Source organism: Diadema antillarum, unplaced genomic scaffold, assembly GCF_040938485.1.
Source record: "Diadema antillarum isolate AM-2024a unplaced genomic scaffold, OU_Dant_1.0 seq00000533_RagTag, whole genome shotgun sequence".
Lineage (NCBI taxonomy): Eukaryota > Metazoa > Echinodermata > Echinoidea > Diadematoida > Diadematidae > Diadema > Diadema antillarum.
The window spans coordinates 2,009,086-2,028,600 of NW_027271484.1; the positions used below are offsets into that span (position 1 = coordinate 2,009,086).

General features: G+C 37.9%; 1 protein-coding gene across 1 annotated transcript; it reads right to left on the bottom strand.

Annotated features, from left to right (window-relative positions):
• Nucleotides 1-7,840: 7,840 nt before the first annotated feature.
• On the bottom strand, nt 7,841-17,804 carry LOC139734621 (mitochondrial import inner membrane translocase subunit TIM50-like). The gene is made up of 9 exons (XM_071645405.1): nt 17,408-17,804; nt 15,925-15,956; nt 15,705-15,785; nt 14,932-15,051; nt 14,179-14,286; nt 12,430-12,528; nt 10,396-10,552; nt 9,212-9,348; nt 7,841-7,942 (listed from the first exon to the last, which is right to left on the bottom strand). Exons 1-9 carry the CDS (start codon nt 17,802-17,804, stop codon nt 7,841-7,843), a joined length of 1,233 nt encoding a protein of 410 aa, XP_071501506.1.
• Nucleotides 17,805-19,515: the final 1,711 nt, after the last annotated feature.

Here is a 19,515-nt window from a genome sequence, read left to right on the forward strand (position 1 = left end):
ATATTTTAAAAATTCATAACTTTTGAACGGATTGTCGGATTTTCCCCAAACTTTCACTGATGTGTTCTACTAACATTGTTGCCTTCACTCAATCCACATGTATATGAAGGTGAACTTGTCCTTTAAATGTCAGAGGTCAAAGGTACATTGGTAGCCATTTTTAAAGGTGAAGCAAGAAACTGTCTGTTTTCAGATGCCATGGAAAACTACATTCAGGGACCTGCTGTGTACATTCAGCTTGTGATAACTACTATATACATCAATATGAAACATCATATGTGGTGTGCAATTCATGGTATCCTGAAATGAAATTGTATGAGTAGATGCAATCAAGCCCAAGCTACTTGATTTTCAGGAATTATGGTAATGCACAGTTTGCAACTTTAAATTTGGCATCAAAGTTGTACTCAACAGTGTCAAGATCACAAAAAAAGTTGTTGTTGTTTTTTGAATGAAGATGGTCATGAAGAAGTTCTCCTGACAACTCAATTTCATATCTAGCATTGTAGTGCATGTACCACATTTTGTTGTCTCAATATTTCCTGCGAAATGTTGAGTTTGCATGTCAATCCTGTTGTTAGTACACATAAAGATGCTACTGTAAAAGTGGAAATTTATGTGGTGTTTAAATTTTTGTGCATTTTGCGCAGACGGAAACCAGCACAAAAATAAAAGCATGCGAATATTCTTTTGCTTGCTATATATTCAAGTAGTTCATGTCTTGATTCTGTGGAATTAAAACACGTGAAACTTATCTTAACCAGCCAAGCAAGAAAAATTACTTGTGTTAAAATATCCACTTTTACCGTGTCCATCTCATTTCTCTCCATCTCCTATTGAATTAATCTGATCTTCCGGTAGCCAGGTAACATTTTAAAGTTGTATGCGTACAACCTTACCTACCGACATGGTATGTAGTGTATGTGCAAAGGGGAAGATGTGTATCACTCATCATAATGATTACTGCCAGGTTTTCTCATGCCAAATGTATACCTGATGATTCTAATAAAGTTCATTTTTGCAGAAAAAATATATGTTAATGTTTATACCGAGTTCATCACAGCCAGAAGGATGAGAGAGAGAGCGAGGAGAGAGAAGTAGACAGAAGTAGATATTGAGAAGATGAAGAGAGAAATGAGGTGGGATGGTCACCCCAAGAGAGTGAATGTATGTGAATCGTTAATGAGGAAAGAGGTGGTTTGTGCAATTCACTCGAAGTGAGGTCGATTCAGGATTTTACATTTGAAATGGTGAGGTGTGTTGTGTGTCGAGAACTGCTGGAAAAAAGAAGCAATGGATATTACCGAAAACATCAAGTGTAAAATCCTTGTTTAGGGATGACACTTTTCATGAGAGTGCAATGCCTAGAGAAGGACCACTGCTATTGGGGTCGTAATTCCATGCAGATAATGAGAACCCCCAAATCTCACTTTTGATGTCCCATTACCTGGAAGGCTACAACCATTTTACAGAAAAAGCAAGCATGACAAGAGACGTGGTCACACTACCATACGTGTAGTTTCACTACCTGGTATTTTGTTTCACATAGTTTGGGCAGTGTGACCGCAAACTTTTCGAGAAGTTGCCAGCAAAACTTCCCACAAAACTTCCTGCATACACTGTGGAGGTTTCTCACTTCTTGCGAAACTATGAGTAGCTTTGATGGAGTTTGACCACACAGGGCTGAGACTTTGAGAAGTTTGTGATGTGATCATATAGATCCATTCATGTCGTTTATGCACATCGTGCATTCTTTTGTACTGTGTTACGTGATTACTTCTTTTAAAAATATATTCAAGGAGGGCGCACAGTTTTTTCCTGTGAAGAGCATGCCTGTTGTAGGCTAAAACTACAGGTAGTTTCATATCACAAAAACTATGAATAATTTTGTCTGTGGTGTGACGGTGTGCTCAAACTTCTGGAAGGAAGTAAACTATGCATAGTTTTGCACAGTGTGCGACGGCGGCTATAGTTAGATCTTATTCATTTAACTCCCACAATATGTTGTGAATTCTAATGTGATACAAGCTAGAAGTGCAGAGAATGACATATGTCTCTGGGAGTACAAGTTGTTCAGTTACAAACAATGAAGTCCATCTTTTCAAAAGGGTTTGGCAGGATGTGTCCTCTGTCTTCATTCTTCACTACATTGTAAAGACACCCTAGCATACTTATTTGGGGCAGAATGTGAAAATTTCATGAATCTGGCAGATAGATATAGCAAAGTAGGAGAGGATAGATTTGTATTTCGCACATCTCGCATTGTATGGCAGACTCTGCCAGTGCCAGTGCATTGAATTGCATTTAGTTGTGATATTGCAGCCAGTAAGGCAGGCAGTACGACAGCAGAGCGTTCATCTTTCCTTTGCTTTGGCAGTTTGAGGAACTTCAAAAACAACAAGCAGCCCATTGTTTCAGAAGAATCAAGATATTGTGTGTGTAGTAGAAGGTAAACGAGGTGTGTCACCATGTTCACTCTGTATGACTAATGTTGCAAACTGAAACCATGGTAGGTCTGTGGAATTGCTGAATTACGACCATAATTTCCTTGCATCCTGATGAAAAGTCCACCCCCATGACACAATATTTGTCATTATTAACTACTAACAGCCATATTCACTCAGAAAACAAAAGAACAATTATACTGCTTCAGGGATAAGTATGATGAACTCTTCACATTTATTTCACAGACGTCACTGATCTGATGTATGTACATGTTAATAGTGGTTTTAGTACATTTCTTAAACATAACAAGAATGCAGTCATCTTGACCAATACAAATTATCAAAAAATAATATATACAAAATAATGCATATCATATCACCCCATGGTTATCTTCGGTATCAATGTTAGCAGAATGGTCTAAAAATTGCTTACTTTTATGTAAATGCAAGCCAGATGAGGTTCAAGTACATAGCTGCATTTTAGTAGTATAATTGCCATTACCATGAATATCAATTTGCACTCAACAACTCTGCCCTAATAAGAAGAGAAGAAGTGAGGTGATGGTTCCTGGTGAATGTAATGATATGTATTAACTAGAGATAATCCAGCAGTCTCAAAAATTCAATACAAGCATAAAACAAAGAATTTGACAAAAAATGTTCCACTTTAAACAAACTTCGAGGAAAACACAAAACAATAACAAAATAAATGAAGTTATTACATATAAGTTACATAAATTGACCTGGGAGGTTGAAGTGGGAGGTTGGACTTCGCTTGGACTAAAGTGGTTAAAGGTTACATAGGACTTGCAATCTACAGGGGAACCCTGTTATAACACACATGGGTTGAACAAGATTGTAACACTTTGAGAAGGTTTTCACGGTACAGCTTTTTCAACAAGCATGTACATATGGTAGAACTCACTCAATTCTGTGGGCCAATATTGAAAACTCATAAAATGATTTCATTAGTGTAAGATGATTAAAGCAGTAAAACGGTCATTATTTTCCTCAATCTTTTTTGCTCTCTAAACGATTGACAAATCCAAGGAAAATGGTGGACTCCCAATACATGCTTCTAAGATTAACAACTATGCACACATCTTGTGCATTTTATATCACACGCACATAAACGTGTAGCACATCTGGTCACACTCAACACAGAGGGGTGCAGTGTGCAAGAGGCGCAGCATGTACTGCAGTGTACGAAAGGTTTGTGTTTGTAGCAAGCAGAACACTACATACTTGTAAAACGAGGAATGTTCGCATGCATTTCAATTTCGCGAGCGCCAAGATTCACGAAATTAGAATGCACGAGAAAGTTCTTGTCTACACTATGTGCATTGAATACCAGTGGCAGTTCGCAAAAATTTCATGCCGCAAAAAAGGCCATAGGCTCCAATTCGTGAAAAATTCATGCCGCGAATATATCATGTTTTAAAGTATTATATACCAATCTATGCACATGGTATTAGGAAAGGGTGCAACTTATTCTTGGGCTGATTTAACGAATGCTGCCACTCCCATATGGAAGGTAGAAGTCCATGAAAAAAGTGGAATGTCCTTCCCACCCGCCCTGATATGACATCCATACTCGCAGACCCACAAATAAACTGAATATTCATACTGAACAGTCAAGATGATTTCACCATTAGTTTATGAATGCATGTTTACAAATCTACCTTTCAAAATACTCTGTATTTGACATAGATATGAGGAAAAGACGACTTTCTCACATGAAGTCACGGCAGTCTGTAGTCCTTTATGTGTGTGTGTATTTGGTGTCTGTTTTAACAATATGTAGAATAACAAGAAAACTTGCATGGTCTCAACTACCTCATTACAAGATTCACTTGTATATTCACTGGCGTATCCATCAGGATTCTCACGTAGTGCCACAAACATATTCCTCATACCTCATATACCACATATTGCCAAAGCTCTTTTTACGTCTACGAATGTCTATCTCTTTGTGCATTTTTGTACCTGTCAGCATATTTTGTTGTTGTTGTTATTTCTTTGAAAGTCTGAGAAATGTAGTGGCTGTGAATGGCACAGAGCTGAAATGCATGATGCTCTACATGAGGAAACCACTGCCACTCTCATTACACAAAGCTGTTCGTAAAGTTACGAACAACTTACGAGCGACTGGTGATCAGTTCTGATGTGCTATACGTATCAGAATTTCCACAATTCAGCAAAAGAACTGATCACCAGTCGCTCGTATGTTATTCATAACTTTACGAACAGCTTTATGAAACACCCCCCAGATGCTGTGTCAGCACATCTTACAAATTCATTAGTGGAAAATGGGAGTAAAAACTCAATACTTAGTACTGGTAGGTGTGAGTTAAAATGAGCCCTATCAATGGGTGCCAGTGCAACAGCATGTATCCTCATTGTTTATTATTTTTTCTGTTACAAAAGCCAGAAATAAGGGGACTGTGCAAAACATTAAACGTCTGATCACTGTTCGTGGGAAATGAACCTGGTCTACGTCCACATAAGATCCACATGCTCACAAGAGTAAGCCTGAACAGCTTTGGAGACTACTCTGTTCATTCCCACGATAGTCTAGCAGATTAAAAACAAAAACAAAAACAAAAACAACCACCGCCACTTCCATTTCAACCAAGTTGTACAACATTGTGTGACTGTTTGGCAAAGACACCATCAAGAGTACAGACGAGGGGTCATTCCACTTTCACTCATTCTACACAAAAACTCTGCATTTAGTGCAACATGGCAGCGTTTAAAAGACACAGTAGCATGATTCTTGGGTGGCTTGATTCATTCGCTGCCCACCAGGGTAGATTTTAAAACCATGAATTGATCCGGTCAGCGAATATGTGCATGAAAGCGTATACTCATTGGTAGCGGTTGGCTCAAGTTGAGGTTCTTCTCTGTGTGTAGTTACATAGAGATCAGTGATAAAGCTGTACACAATTCGGTCCGGGGATTCTCGAATATATTCGAGCCGGGCATGCCTTCCCACTCCATGGCATCCACAAGCTACCGGGTCTTTATGTACACTGTTACTTAACCCATTGAAGATGAGTCCCAAGTATACTCGGGCAGGTGTCAATGGGAAATGCATGTTGTAGCAATATCAGCCCGTCCTCAATGGGTTAATAGGAAGGAAGACACAAAGGCACCAAAGCATGAATGTCAACCCGAGATTTAAACAAAAAAGATAGACGGTGATATTACAGCATTACATTCTCTCCTTCAAAAAACATTCTCACAGTGTATAGACGCAACTTGTGTCATAACACAACTTCTGACATCTCACATTCATACCACCGTGATGCAGTGTTTCAATTGACATGACTCTTGCAGAGAGCTCTGTGATGCATTCCTGCTGAGTGCCTTTCCTTCAGAAGACAACTTGTGTATTACATGTCACCTTCAAAAAACTCATGTGGATATAAAGTGAATCATTTTAAATGTCCAAAGTTCGCTTGCTAAGAAATGACCCACCTGGCACCATAGTGTGCAGCTTTATTACAGTGCATTCCCATTATAACAAACACGGTTATAACGAAATTCTGGTTACAATGAAGTAAAAATCAAGGCCGCAACCTTATCTGCTCTATGTATTTTTATTGTTTATTTGTTCGGTTATAACGGGAGTCCACTGTATAAAGGTTTTTATGAGTGTTTCAAAAAAGAAAAAAAAAAGAAGGACTGATATTGGCAGTGCAATGCGGGGCAAAATACTTAATGATTTTTTTATTCTTATTCAAATTAATGGTTTGTGTATCGTGTTGCAAAACTGACCTTAAAAAAACAAAAATTTGATGTGTCTGAATGGGACTAATGAGAAGACTTTGATAAGACATATAAGACAAGACGTTGAAGGAGGTAATGTGTTCTTTTTGCTCAATCTCTTGACTTTTCATGTCTCGTCACAAGCATTAAACATGTTGGGTGTTCTTAGAATACCCATCACTTTCCATCACTGAGAAGTGAGAGTAGCAACCCAGATAAGACAGCACCAAAAGTACACAGAATGCCATGTAGAATTGTAATGAAGTTCAGCAAAGAGAAATACTAGTCACCTGGTGCCACTTGTGCAGGAATAAATATTAGCCACTTGCAAATATTAGCTGGAAAACTGAACAAAGTAATAAGGCATGGTAACTGGCACAGGCTACAGTTTACAAGTGCTGATGCAAACAAGCGCAGGGTCACTGTGCAGGTTTGAAGGATGTTTTTAGAATGTCAAGTGCTGGTGATGGCAATTTCACAAAGGCATATTTCTCTCCATTGTTTTGAATGAAGTACAGCCTGCCTCTTCAATCATATAGCCTTGCACGGTGTCTTTCAACAAATAACTGCTTAACTCATACAAATGTAGATTGCTCTCACATAAGGCCCAAGACTTCACCTGCTCTCTCAGAAGTATTGAAAAAAAGCATTGAAGCGAACCTGCAATAGTGAGACTACTTTTGAGTTGCAAAGTCTTTCCCAAATCTTAAAGTTATCCTCCATTTGCATGCATGGAACAACAGGCCAGAATATCTGATATCTGCGCCACAGAGGTATATCCAGTCCACCCCATCTCTCCACTCCAAATACTGCTTCCCCTTCAACATCCTGCCTAAAGGGAACAATCTATTGCCCCTTTCAAGCTTAGCACATTTCATCCAGGTGCATTTGAAGATCTTGCGGACGAAATCTTGGGTAATATGCCAGGTGACTCTCACATAAATATATCAGGACGTATAAGGAACTCATTCATCAATTCTAGACTGGGCAGGCCTTTGAAAAGCTTTTGGGTTGTGAGGGTAATCTTTGCGATGGAAATATGCATGTGGCGTGCATACAGTGTGACAATGTTACATTCTATTACATCATTTCATTGAACATTCTGTAATACAGGAGTAAACTCATTTTACATTTCATCTGCCATTTCTTTTCAACATCACCTCGCAGAAATAAAAAAGTATGACTTGAAGTCCACACTTATATATCTCTCAGATCACAGTCTGTTTGATATGTGCTCTTGCAGGCGGCTAAAATTTGATAAGAATTTGATATCAATCTTGGAATTACAGTTCTCTCTAAACCAAGGGAAATACTACTTGTGGGTATAATTCATAAACAAGAGCTAATAAAAATATTTGGACACATACGATAAGAGCAGAGAGGGTATAATAGAACCTGATACCAGGAAGAACTGAATAATCCAATGCTGATAGAGAGATTAGCTCACGTCCACCATTTTGAAGGGAGAACCAGGAAAGTCCATCTATGTGAGTTTGGTTCTTGACCTCAAGAACGAGGTGATGGCCTTCAAAGCGTCTGACCGAGAAACAAGAAATTGTGCCAGAGTCTCCTCCCGGAGCTCTGACCTCCGACCTCCGACCTCTGAGCTGTAGGTAGGGTGTGTTTCATCTCCTTCCCATCATTCCGCGGGACCAGTTTCCGACGAGGGAGGATCCCTTCTTCTCCTTGGCTGCGGCCTGTCTTTGTAACTCCTCCTCCTGTTCTTTCTGCAGAGAAAATTGCCCAGAATTTCACTGAATGACATAGCTTCGAACTAAGAGCTGAGTAGTTGATATTTCATGCAACATTCACAAACTGTATAAGAGGAAGCATGAGTAGAAATCTACCAAGTGCAGCATGACACATACACTGTAACAACTGAGAAAGGATCAATTTGCAGCCACCATTTTTTCTTTTCAAGTTATTAGTACTTATCTATGGTTGCGATAACTAAATTTCAAAGGCAAGCAATGTCCACTTTCTTCTAGAAGTTCCCTCTCGTCCCTCCAAACTGCGATAAATTGCACATTAAGAGCTCCTCTTCTGACACCATTCCAACACGGCTGTCAGTGTATTATGTTTGGGGGAGAGCAGCCGGCTGTATAATTGCTAACTGGGAATGAAACACAAACCTAATGGCCAAGAGTAAGTTTCTTTTCCTCCCTCAGTCAGGCTGAAGAAATGTTCAAGAAATTACAAGCCTTCATGATCTGATATCCACAAAAATCTTCCGTAAACAACCAAAAGATTACTAGATTTTATCATCAGTGTTGTTGTTGGAATACCACCCCCTAAAAAGAATTCATATATTATGTAAGTGTTGCCAAGCAACAAATGTTGTTCAACTGTTTTTACGAATGAGTGGCTGGTATTAGATTACAGAACACTGGACAGAATGCTTCCATCTTTTTAAGCTCTTCTGAGTGCATAGTGTCACCCAGCTGAGTAGAGAGAGCTTTAGGAACAGGGCAATTGGCTTTGGACATCCAAGTTGGTTCAGGACAGCATTTCATGAAACTTGTCAGTTAAAGGGACTGTACAGTACTGGTTGAGGTAGGGATTCACGTTTTGAACATTCCTAAGTGAGATAATGAAAAGCCTCTTATGAAATATGAAAGAGCATGTAATTTTAAGAAGGATTCAACGTTTATTTGATGAAAATTGGTTTTCAAATGGCTGAGATATCCAAAAAAGTGCTAATAATAAAAGGCGACATGCCCCAACTTTATTAGGATCTCTTTGTTTCACCTTGTTTTTGGATATCTCAGCCATTTCAAAACCGATTTTCATCGAATAAACTTTTGATACCCCTTAGAACTGCATGCTCTTTGACATCTCATAGAGTGGTTTCTGAATATCTTGCAAAATGTTAAAAGCTAAATCTACACCTCGACCAGAACTGTACACACCCTTTAATGACTGACAAGTGTTTTAATCTACTGAAATCCTTGCATCTGATTGGCTGAGAGAAAAATCTGTCAGTGAAAATTACTGACAAAACACTTGATGAAATGCTCCTCAGTTTTCACCTGTAACCTGGCCTGATTGAGTCTGAAGGCTTCCATGGGGTCGTCGTACTGTTGGTAGAACTCCAAAACCGTCCTCACATCATCCACGTTGCTCACGGCAATAGCTGGTTGGAAGGTAAGAATGCAGGACAAAGCATCACTGTTTAATTGATGGGCAAAACATGCTAGAAAGCAATGCTACTCCAAAATCTTCTGAATGATGCTGGTGATATTCTGATTTGTAAAAGTGTACGCATTTTATCTTTGACCTGAACATGGAATTCAGATGAGATGAATTAGGCTAGTAATCATTATGTCTTGACAATCATCATTTTACAAAGCACTGTCATAATGCCTGCACACTGCTGTAAAGCACTAGATATTATAATCCTACGCTCCTAATCTGTTTGTTGCAAAGATGCTGGTGACTACAGCTGCAGCTGATAACCTACAAAATGACTGAAAACATTATGCAATATCCAATCTTACAAACAAGCACTATATTCTATGGTTTCATGACTTTCATATGATATTCACTTTCAGGTAAATATTTGTCTCAAGCATTGATAATCCACACGTATCTCGAAACACTTCACAGTAATTTACATAATTACACTGACATGCAATCATTACAAGACCTAAAATGTGAAGAAAGCATGGTTAACAAATCCTAGTTTGCTTTATCTAGAATATCCTCTTTGTCTTGCTTTTTCTTTGCCTCATCACTTCAAACCTTATCAAAATTTATACAGCTTGGGGAAAAAACAATCAAATTTTCTGCTCAGACTGCTAGATCTGGTGCAGCCACTAACCAATACAATGTTTGTGATAACATAAATTGTCATGGATTAGAGAAGGAAATTACCAAGAAAAGGTATCTTCAAAGCCATTTCCTTCATGAAGACAAAAATACAGAGAGGGATTGGGCTACCGTCACATATCTGCTTCTAAAATTCATGTCATCTGAATTCCATGTTCGGACCCAAAACATGCATTCTAAAATAAATGCTCCACACTATCCAGCGGGGAAAAAATTAACAGACGGAAAAATTAACAGACGGAAACTTTCTATACAACTGATTGCATGGCAGAGGCTTCTGGAAAAGTAATGATTCCAGGGCAATGCTACCAATCAGCAATAATGCGGTAGGTCATGTGACAACGAGACTCACTTCTGAGGAAGGCTGCCAGCTCAAAGAGGGTCCTGTCATCGTCGTTCCCCTCCCACTTCTTGAGGCCCACAGCATTCTTGGGCTGCAGCTGATAAGACTTGGCATGGCAGTCAACGATGATTACTTTGGACAGATCACGGTTGAGGCTAGACAGATCCTAAAAACGTGGAATGGGAATATCACATTTAAAAACTTTAATCATCTTCGAGAGTAAAATACAAATGGCCTAAAGTAATGGCCATAACATTTGCTGAAGATGCAACAATTCAATCAGATAAGAATGAGCAAAATTGTTCATGTTCTTGTTAAAATACTTACAGAAACTAGAAAAGGTTAATGATTGAGGCAGATGTGTGAATCAACCAAGTGAGAGCACTATGCCATTATTATTGCTGCAATTTCCAGGGAGATTCCTGTACAGTTTGGGAACAGCGTGTGCACACAGCCATCTTCCATCAAACTTCTCTAAAAGTTAGAGGACTAGTACAGCACAAACACATTGCAAACATTAAAACAGCAAGTACGAGTATAAAAGTGAAATGGACAATGCTTATATGATGGAAACTATTCACATTGCCTTTGAAGCAGCATAATGTGCAGCTACCCAATGGTAGTGACTGCCTCAATGGAAATATACTAAAGTTATCACTGTCCTACTGTACAAATTTAGTGAAATCAATTACATTTATACCAACATTTAGCGTGCCGGTTGAATCATGTTTATAAGATACCTCTGCACTGAAAAACAGTTTAACAACTGATGATTTTACATGCACACTATTTACCTCTTCTTTGGGAATTAGTTTTGAAGAAACCCTAAATAATTCTGCATAGAACAGCACATATATAACAGTTTTAAACATGCAGTCAAATGGCATCATTTGTTTGTATGATTATTCCAAGAGTCAATGCCAACTTCAAGGTATGCATCTGCTCCTGTGCCAAGTAATTGGAGGCACGGTACATGGACACAAACAGAATTATTTCATAAAGCCATACATCGCCTGTTCTGTGGCTGCATTTCTAACGTAGTACTCTACCATATGCTCTTCTAGGATGCTTGTGTGTTGTATGGCTGTGAGTAAAGACCTTTACCTCGTCACAAACAAGATACCAGCAGAGTTCATTTTTCTCGTAAACAACCCCTGCCCAATGAAAAATTGCACTACAGTTACAATAATTTTGTTCAGCCAGCCAAGACTCACCTGTACTACAAGTATTCATTTTACTGTGTGGTTAGAAATAGCACAGAATGTGCTCATCTTGGGGTATGAAACATTACAATTTAGGAATATGAGGAACTCTTTCATCATATCTATGCATCATGATACACAAATTACAGATATCACTTTAGATTCCCACATGTCATATATTTAATGACATCCCTTTCTTCCTAATAGGCATCTGAAACTATATCAAAGCCAAAACATAGTTCTCTGCAGGGCTTAAATTTCAACTCCCACCAAATATACTTGCTATACATCAAAAGGGTCTACCACGAAACTTATCTGGCTGACAGGGTTTGCTAGGATAATGGGCTGTCTTGCAGTGTTTTGAGATCAAAATTGTGGAATAATTTTGATCATATGCATATGGCTTTTATACCTGAAATGCCCTCCCCATTCAGTAGTACCCGTGGGTAGGAGCATGTCACATGATGTTCAGTAGTGCCTTAGCAATCACAATTTCAAACAAGCAATACAAGCAATTCACACAATTCACTCTGGCCAGCGCAGAAGATCGGTGGACACTGCTGTGGGCTGATGAGTCAATTATCAATAATCGATTACAAGAAAATAAGTAGCAACCATGACTTGGTATGCTCTGAGACTGTTGTACTTCAGGCAAGCCTTTTTGGCTAATATTTTGCATTTTTGCCACTATCTAACTGAAATGTTGTTATTACAGCGTTGTTCGACACATTTCTTAATGCACAGGTATACATTCTAGAGCAAAATTGACAGTTTTGCAGGCATATGAGAACTATGTTTTGGCTCTAAACGAAGAGAGTGGCTTGGGTTCACTTCAGCTGACCTTGACATGGTGTCCATTGACGTACTTGGTGGCATCCCTGAAGAGTCTGTACATGATGTATCCCTTGGGGTCAAGACTATCAAGCAGAGGGAAGGCAGTCTGAGAAAAGAGGACACAAGACTCAAATGTCAGCTACATGTAGTATCTTTCTCTCTCTATCTCTCTCAACAATTAAAGGGATGGTACAGTTTTGGTTTAGATGGGGCTGCAGGTTTCCAACTTTGAGTGTGGGTTTGTGAGATAATGAGAAACCTCTCACTAAATATGAAAGAACATGTAATGCTTAGAAGAATTCACAGTTTGTTTGATGAAAATTGGTCTTGAAATGGCTGAGATATATAAAAATGTGATCCTAATAAAATGCGACAGGCCACATCTTTTAACAGGATCTCTTTGTTTAACTATGTTTTTGAAAATCTCAGTCATTTCAAAACCAATTTTCATCAAATAAACTTTCAGTTCCCGTTGGGGTTTCTAAATATCTCGCAAAATGTTAAAAGCTGAATCCTCACCTCAACCAATACTATACCATCTCTTTAAAGTGAGCCCCAATAAAGATGTTTATTCTGCAGCTGAAATTCACTGGGTGACATCACCGAAGGTGGAAATTGATCCAGGACTTATATGCCTTACAGCAATACTGAAAGTACAGCAGGTGCAGGTAAAAGAAGACATGAACCTCTCACCTCTTCAAGCATGAAGAGCATGACCACGAAAAGCACACATGATTGCACATCAGACTTTTCTCACGGAGGTATGTTTTTGATTACTGAAAGGCAAATGATAGAGCTACAACTATCCACAATGGCTAATTCCTGAGCATTTGATTGACAGAAGAATACTGAACTCTTGTCAGGGAAATACCGTGTTGTTTTCTTCTTGGTAAAACCTTCAGCATTCTAATACAGATGTTGCATGAACAAACTCAGTCACTACATAAATGTATTTAAATGACTGCACTGAGAAATAATGCAGAGTTTCCTAACTATAATTACTTTTTTGCAACTGATATATAAAAACATAATATACCGCGCACTCCTGTTATAACAAACGCAGTAATAGCAATATTTCATTACAATGAAGTAAAAATTAAGGTCCTTCAAATGATTATCTATATATCTTTGTATACTTTATATGTTCCATTATAACAAAATTTCAATGCTGACAAAAGCAAACTGCCCGTCCTGAGAACTTTGTTATTTATAATGGAAGTTGCCTCTATCTCATCTTCAGCACCTTATTCATGAGAAGTGATTGTGAGCCGCTGACAGCATTTTTACCTGTCAAGTGAACATTTAGCACAGTGTTAACATGACAAATGAAGATCTGATTTTGCACAGGGTTGCTTTCATACAATGAAATCAACATTTTGCAATGTTAATCTCATTAATCTTTCTGATTAGCCCTTGTCCTGAAAGTTCAGTGTGACATAAAAAGAACACATGGCTTGTACCAAAGATGCCGTTATCTTTTAAATTTTCTTTCTTGCAAGATCAAAAACATGCATTCAAAAGCAATTTTCAATCTATTTGTTCTATTTGTCATGTGCTTCAATGAGGACAACTGATTTCCTGCTTACTGGTGTTCTACACTTTATAACATCTCAGTCACTCCTGTGAATAAATCGTAAATTTGCCTTACATAGACATACTATACAATTTGATGTGCCCTGACAATTGACCCAATATCAAATAAAAAAACAACAACAACCAACAACAACAGAAAGTTACACTGAAAATGAACACTCACAAATCCTTGCTCCGAGGTGTAAATAACAATTTCAAAAAGTGGTGGCCCAACTTGCTGTAGGAAGTATTCTACACCCGGGCGCTTCTTGAACCGCCAGCCATTGGCGTACTGCAGAGAAAATTTGAGAAATCCATCAGAGATTATGATAAACAAGCTTAATCTCTATTCACAAGAAACTACTACAAGGCATGTCAAAAGTACAACAACCGTATTATGGAATGTTAGAATATCAAAGTGAAATCAAATAAACAGAAAAATACTGGTGGGCTTAGTTTCTTCCCGGGAAATTAATGTTTTTCACATATATTCAGAAGTGACAGAATAAAGTTTTAATCACCTGACACAAAATTTTCTATTAAGTAAGATACACTTGTATTAATCATGATTTTTTTTTGTGCAGTCTCAGTTCATTGCGGCTTGAATATCCAAATGAATGTTAACAGTGACATAGAACTGGGACTCTTTCTCCTAGTTCAAACTGAGTGAAATAGGCACATGGGTGACGGCAAATATAATAACCTCTGGCCGAAGCCATAAGAATAAAACCCCATCCCTGAATATCAAGGAATAAAAGGATGATTCTAGTTAATCATCTGTGTGCTGCATTAATTTCTTGCACATAGGTATTTGTGTGAAACTTTTGGACATTTGTCTCATTGGTACACAAAGGGTTAATCAGAGTGAGTGATCAACTCTAGTGGGTCATACTACTCAAAGGTCCTAAGATGTCAAGAAAAGAACTGAAACACTCACTGTCCACTCTGGATGGACCAAGACATCCTTCATCTCAAGGACCAGAGTGTAGGGAGGCTGGTAGTACGGTTCCGTCAGAGGGTCTGGTAGAAGCTTCTCAGCCGACGGTTCAACTATCATCTGATACAAACACATCAAGGAGTGAGAACAATTTAGTGATTGAGTTAGCACAACACATCTACACATAGTACCAATTTCACACCTTGGAAGGAGAACACTAGTATAAGCTTCACAGTCACACTTATGCTGGAGCAAAACAAACTTTTACAAGATCATACAACTGTATTTCATTTGCTATTCCAAGTGTACTTGCTAGTTGTCATGTAGTCACATATTTGCACTGGAGCTTGGTTACTTCTCTCATCACAGAGTGGAATTCCACATGATATATTATATGTGACAGTTATTTCTTTATCCTATAATGAACAGTGTACTGAATAAAGATGTACAAGCAAAACTGACATTATTAGGACAATGCAGTGAACCTTACTGTTAATTCACAAGGACGATATATCAATTCTCTCATATAAGTTGAAGTTCTATAACAAGTTTGAAAGGTGCAAGAACTTTAGACATTTCACAACATGACACAGGGAGATGCATTATAAGGTTTATATCAGATGATCTGAAATGATAATCCATATTCCTGTGAGAATCTATATCAGAGGCACATCATCACAATGCCACATGAATTGGATTAAGTGTGTGCATCAAAGTTAGACCGTCAAAAAAGAAGAAAATAAATACATATATATTATGTGTGTGCAACGTACCGTCCTGTAATTCTTCACTTCTGTGTATGCTCTCTGAAGATATGCCCACACTATGAAGTCTTTATGAAATTCGTCTTCTATCTAGAATATGAAAAGAAAGTATGAAGTTAGTTGATATACACAGTATCAAATAGATAATAATGTTCACACCTGTTGACACAATAACCATTATCTTTAACACAGTCTTCATAACATGAACAGTCAACATAAGTATACTCACTTCTTTGCCATGTTCATCGAGTTGAGGTTGACCTGAAAAATTGAAAAACACATTAAAAACCAATCAAAGAAATGTAGACATTTTATTCTAATATGCACACTACATTCATCTTTTATTCTGAGGTTCAGATCAAAACAGATTCAAACATTTGTTGCGCCAGGATGTGTAATGACAAGCTAATCAAAGAGCAGAGCACAATACAGAAATGAAGGCTGTTACATGCTTCTACACATTAAAGCTGGGAAAGCTGCTAAACGGGCTTGTAAGTGATCAACCTTTCCATAAAAAGATTTCAGGTGAAACACCTGTGATGTAATCAAATTCTATACATTGTACAACGCAATATCTTGACGTAACTACATTGTACATTTGTAGCTACTGTATGTAATCGAACGACTGACGCCAGTGTACAGATGGGGAACAGACTTAAAAACGAACAAACAAACAAACAAACAAACAAAAACTGAGTTGGATCATGCAAAAAGCCCATTTGCCTGAATATATGTATATATGAATATGTATATGATATATGATATATGATGTATATGATATATGATATATGATATATATATATATATATATATATATATATATACATATATATATATATATATATATATATATATATATTCCCCAAGTAGAAGTCAGAAAATCAAACATTATAGTCTTTGATTACTCAATCATGATAGGTTTAAGTTTACTCCAGTTTGATTGCAGCCTTTTATTACCTCCAAGGGAGGAGGTTATGTTTTCATTACCGCTGGTTTGTCGGATTGTTTGTTTGTCTATGTGCAAAATAACTAAAAAAGTATTTAACAAATTTGGATGAAACTTATAGAAGAGGTCGAGAATGACACAAGTAACAGATGATTGAAGTTTCGTTGTGATATTGGAATTTATGAAGGATTTTTTATATTTTGGCAGGTAGGGTCCACGAACTTGGGAGTTCAGGCTGCGCATATTTGAGGTTTGCATGCGAGCACTTGAGTGCATGCTCTAGTAGTATCTAGTTTCTGCTAAGGCTAAAGCCATGTTGCGCAGCTGGAAGTTCATGACGTAACAAAAGGCTTCGGGAAATCTGACAACTTTCAGCACGCAGACATATGGTATGGGTGGAAATCACTGATCTCTATGACTATGGAAGAACAAGATCAGTGGTGGAAATGAGCTGCATGCCTAGCAGAGGTCTGCGGTCTCGTCTCAGCCCAGAGTGCTTCTGTGTACCGTAGTTATGGGTAAACTCGGCCTAGCGGGTAAAGTCGGCCGCCAGCGCGCACAGTACAATTTTATGTACTGTGCGCGCTGGCGGCCGACTTTACCCGCTAGGCCGAGTTTACCCATAACTACGGTAGTTTACTTTAAAGCAACGCCAACAACAGAATGGCTCAGATTTAGGCCCTAACCAAAATGATAGACTAATGGCAATTCCGGCAATGCTTGAGAGGCCTTGGATAATATTACATAGAATCTACAGAAACTCTACCTAATTCATAAATGCTTAGTAGAGAAGCTCCGGCAAGCATCCCTCCCGTGATACGCATTGCCCATTTTTGTATCCGTGCCGTCCGTTTTTTCCTCTCCTCTTTTCGCTTCTTGTCATCCTCCGTTTCGTTTCTCGCCTTCTCCTCAGCCTCACGTAACATTGCAGCAAGAGGCAAGGTTGATGCAGTTTCGCCATCCCGACTCGAAGCAGACAATTTATCTTCATTCCTTAGCGATGCTGAGACGGAGAAAAGACTGGTTCTATTTACTCTGTATACGTAAGATCCTGGTATAGTTCTTGAGAAAACATGATTTGATCTCCTCGTCGTCCTGCAAGCGTTCGATCCAAGGACTCGCAGGCCGTGCCTCACTACACATGTACCACAGAGCGCTGCCATGTTGTTTGCCCAATGTGGATGTGTGTGCCTGAGATGAAACGGGAGAGGGCGACATTTCCGAAATGAGTCCGGTAGATCATGTCGTCAAGATGATGAAATACTTGTAGTAATTTTCATCGTACAGAATGCGCGTCTATACTTGTAAAGGTTATTTATAAATAACATTAACAAGCTAATATCATTTACTTTTGTTTCACTTATTCTTGTAAACTTGTCTAATGATTTATTCATAAACACATTTTGCACATGGTAAATTAAACTCGACCACTTGCTTCCACGGAATCTATTATTATCAGATAATTTCTCACCATCACTCCAGCAACATACCACCAAGGACACCTTCTCTGCAAGACTGCAACACTAAAATGCATACAAATTCTCATACTTTGTAAGAACAGTGATGATCTTTAACCACTTTCCTGAATATACACTACAGGAATCAAGGTTAGTCCTTCAGGAGGTTGTTCTGCCTCCATGCATAATCATGTATAATTTCCATGGGCCCACCGAACTCAAATTGTTGCTATAATCCCACCAAAGGGGTAAATTTTGCTGTATTTTTTTGCTTAATTGTACTATAATAATAGTATTATACCAACTCATGGCACTCCCGTATTGACCTATGGCACCCCAATATAATACTACTAGGCTATAAGCGACAAAGGTTATCATCTCATAAAGTATCAATTAAACTCTTTCTTTTTCTTTCTTTCTTTCTTTCTTTCTTTATAATCAGGGTATATGTTTATCCATCTATTTATCTGCATTTTCTTTATTAGGCCCTATTTCTGTGTCCATTTTGTGCGGACTCTGGTTCTTGAAATCTAGCAGGAAATTACAATCACTGTCTTGTCATCTGTCTTTTATTTCATAAGAAAAGTCTACAATAATCCGTCAACAGAAATGAACAAGGAAAAGAAAGAAATGAAAGCGGATTCTTAATTTTAACTTCACAATGTCCCTCCTGATTTTCATTCTATGGAAATTTTGAAGTGTTTATACAAGTGAACCTTTCACAAGGATCCGACCCACCGCCTGTAACAGTTAGATCTTCGCAGGGGGGGGGGGGGGGGTCTCTTTTGATTGGAAATGCCCCCCTAATGGATCAGCGTGCCTGGTTTTTTTTTGTTTTTTTTTTACTATAGTACTTCATTCTATTTCGATTTAGTTCCCATAAGTATTTATTCAAATGTTCGTTATATATATAAAACAGTACGTTAGAGTTCCTTTTGTAATGTGTATGTTGAGATTTTAATAAATTTTTTGAGTGAGTGTCAATATGTTGGTAGATTGTGAGTTGAAGTAAGAGAATGGATTAATGTTAACACATGGTTAGAAATAACATTTATGATGGAAAAAAATTATTTGGTTTTTGGGGTATTAACAATACGGCAATGAATTGTATTACTATGCTTGTGAGATATGAAATTTATGTTTGTAAAATAGAAAAAAATAATACCTCGTTTTGATTTATGTAAAGATAGTATAAGGGAATAATATTCCCTTATACTATCTTCGATAACATGTCATAATAATATCGTAATGTTATCATGAGAAAGAAAAATTAATTGCAAGAAATAATCATAAGTTGCAAAAGTGTTTCAGAAAAATGGTGTCTGTTAAGACACCAGTTTTCTTGATATGTTATGATGGCATGAGTCACGATATTTTTATTGGTTGTTTTGTTTTCAAAGTATTGCATTTGAAATAT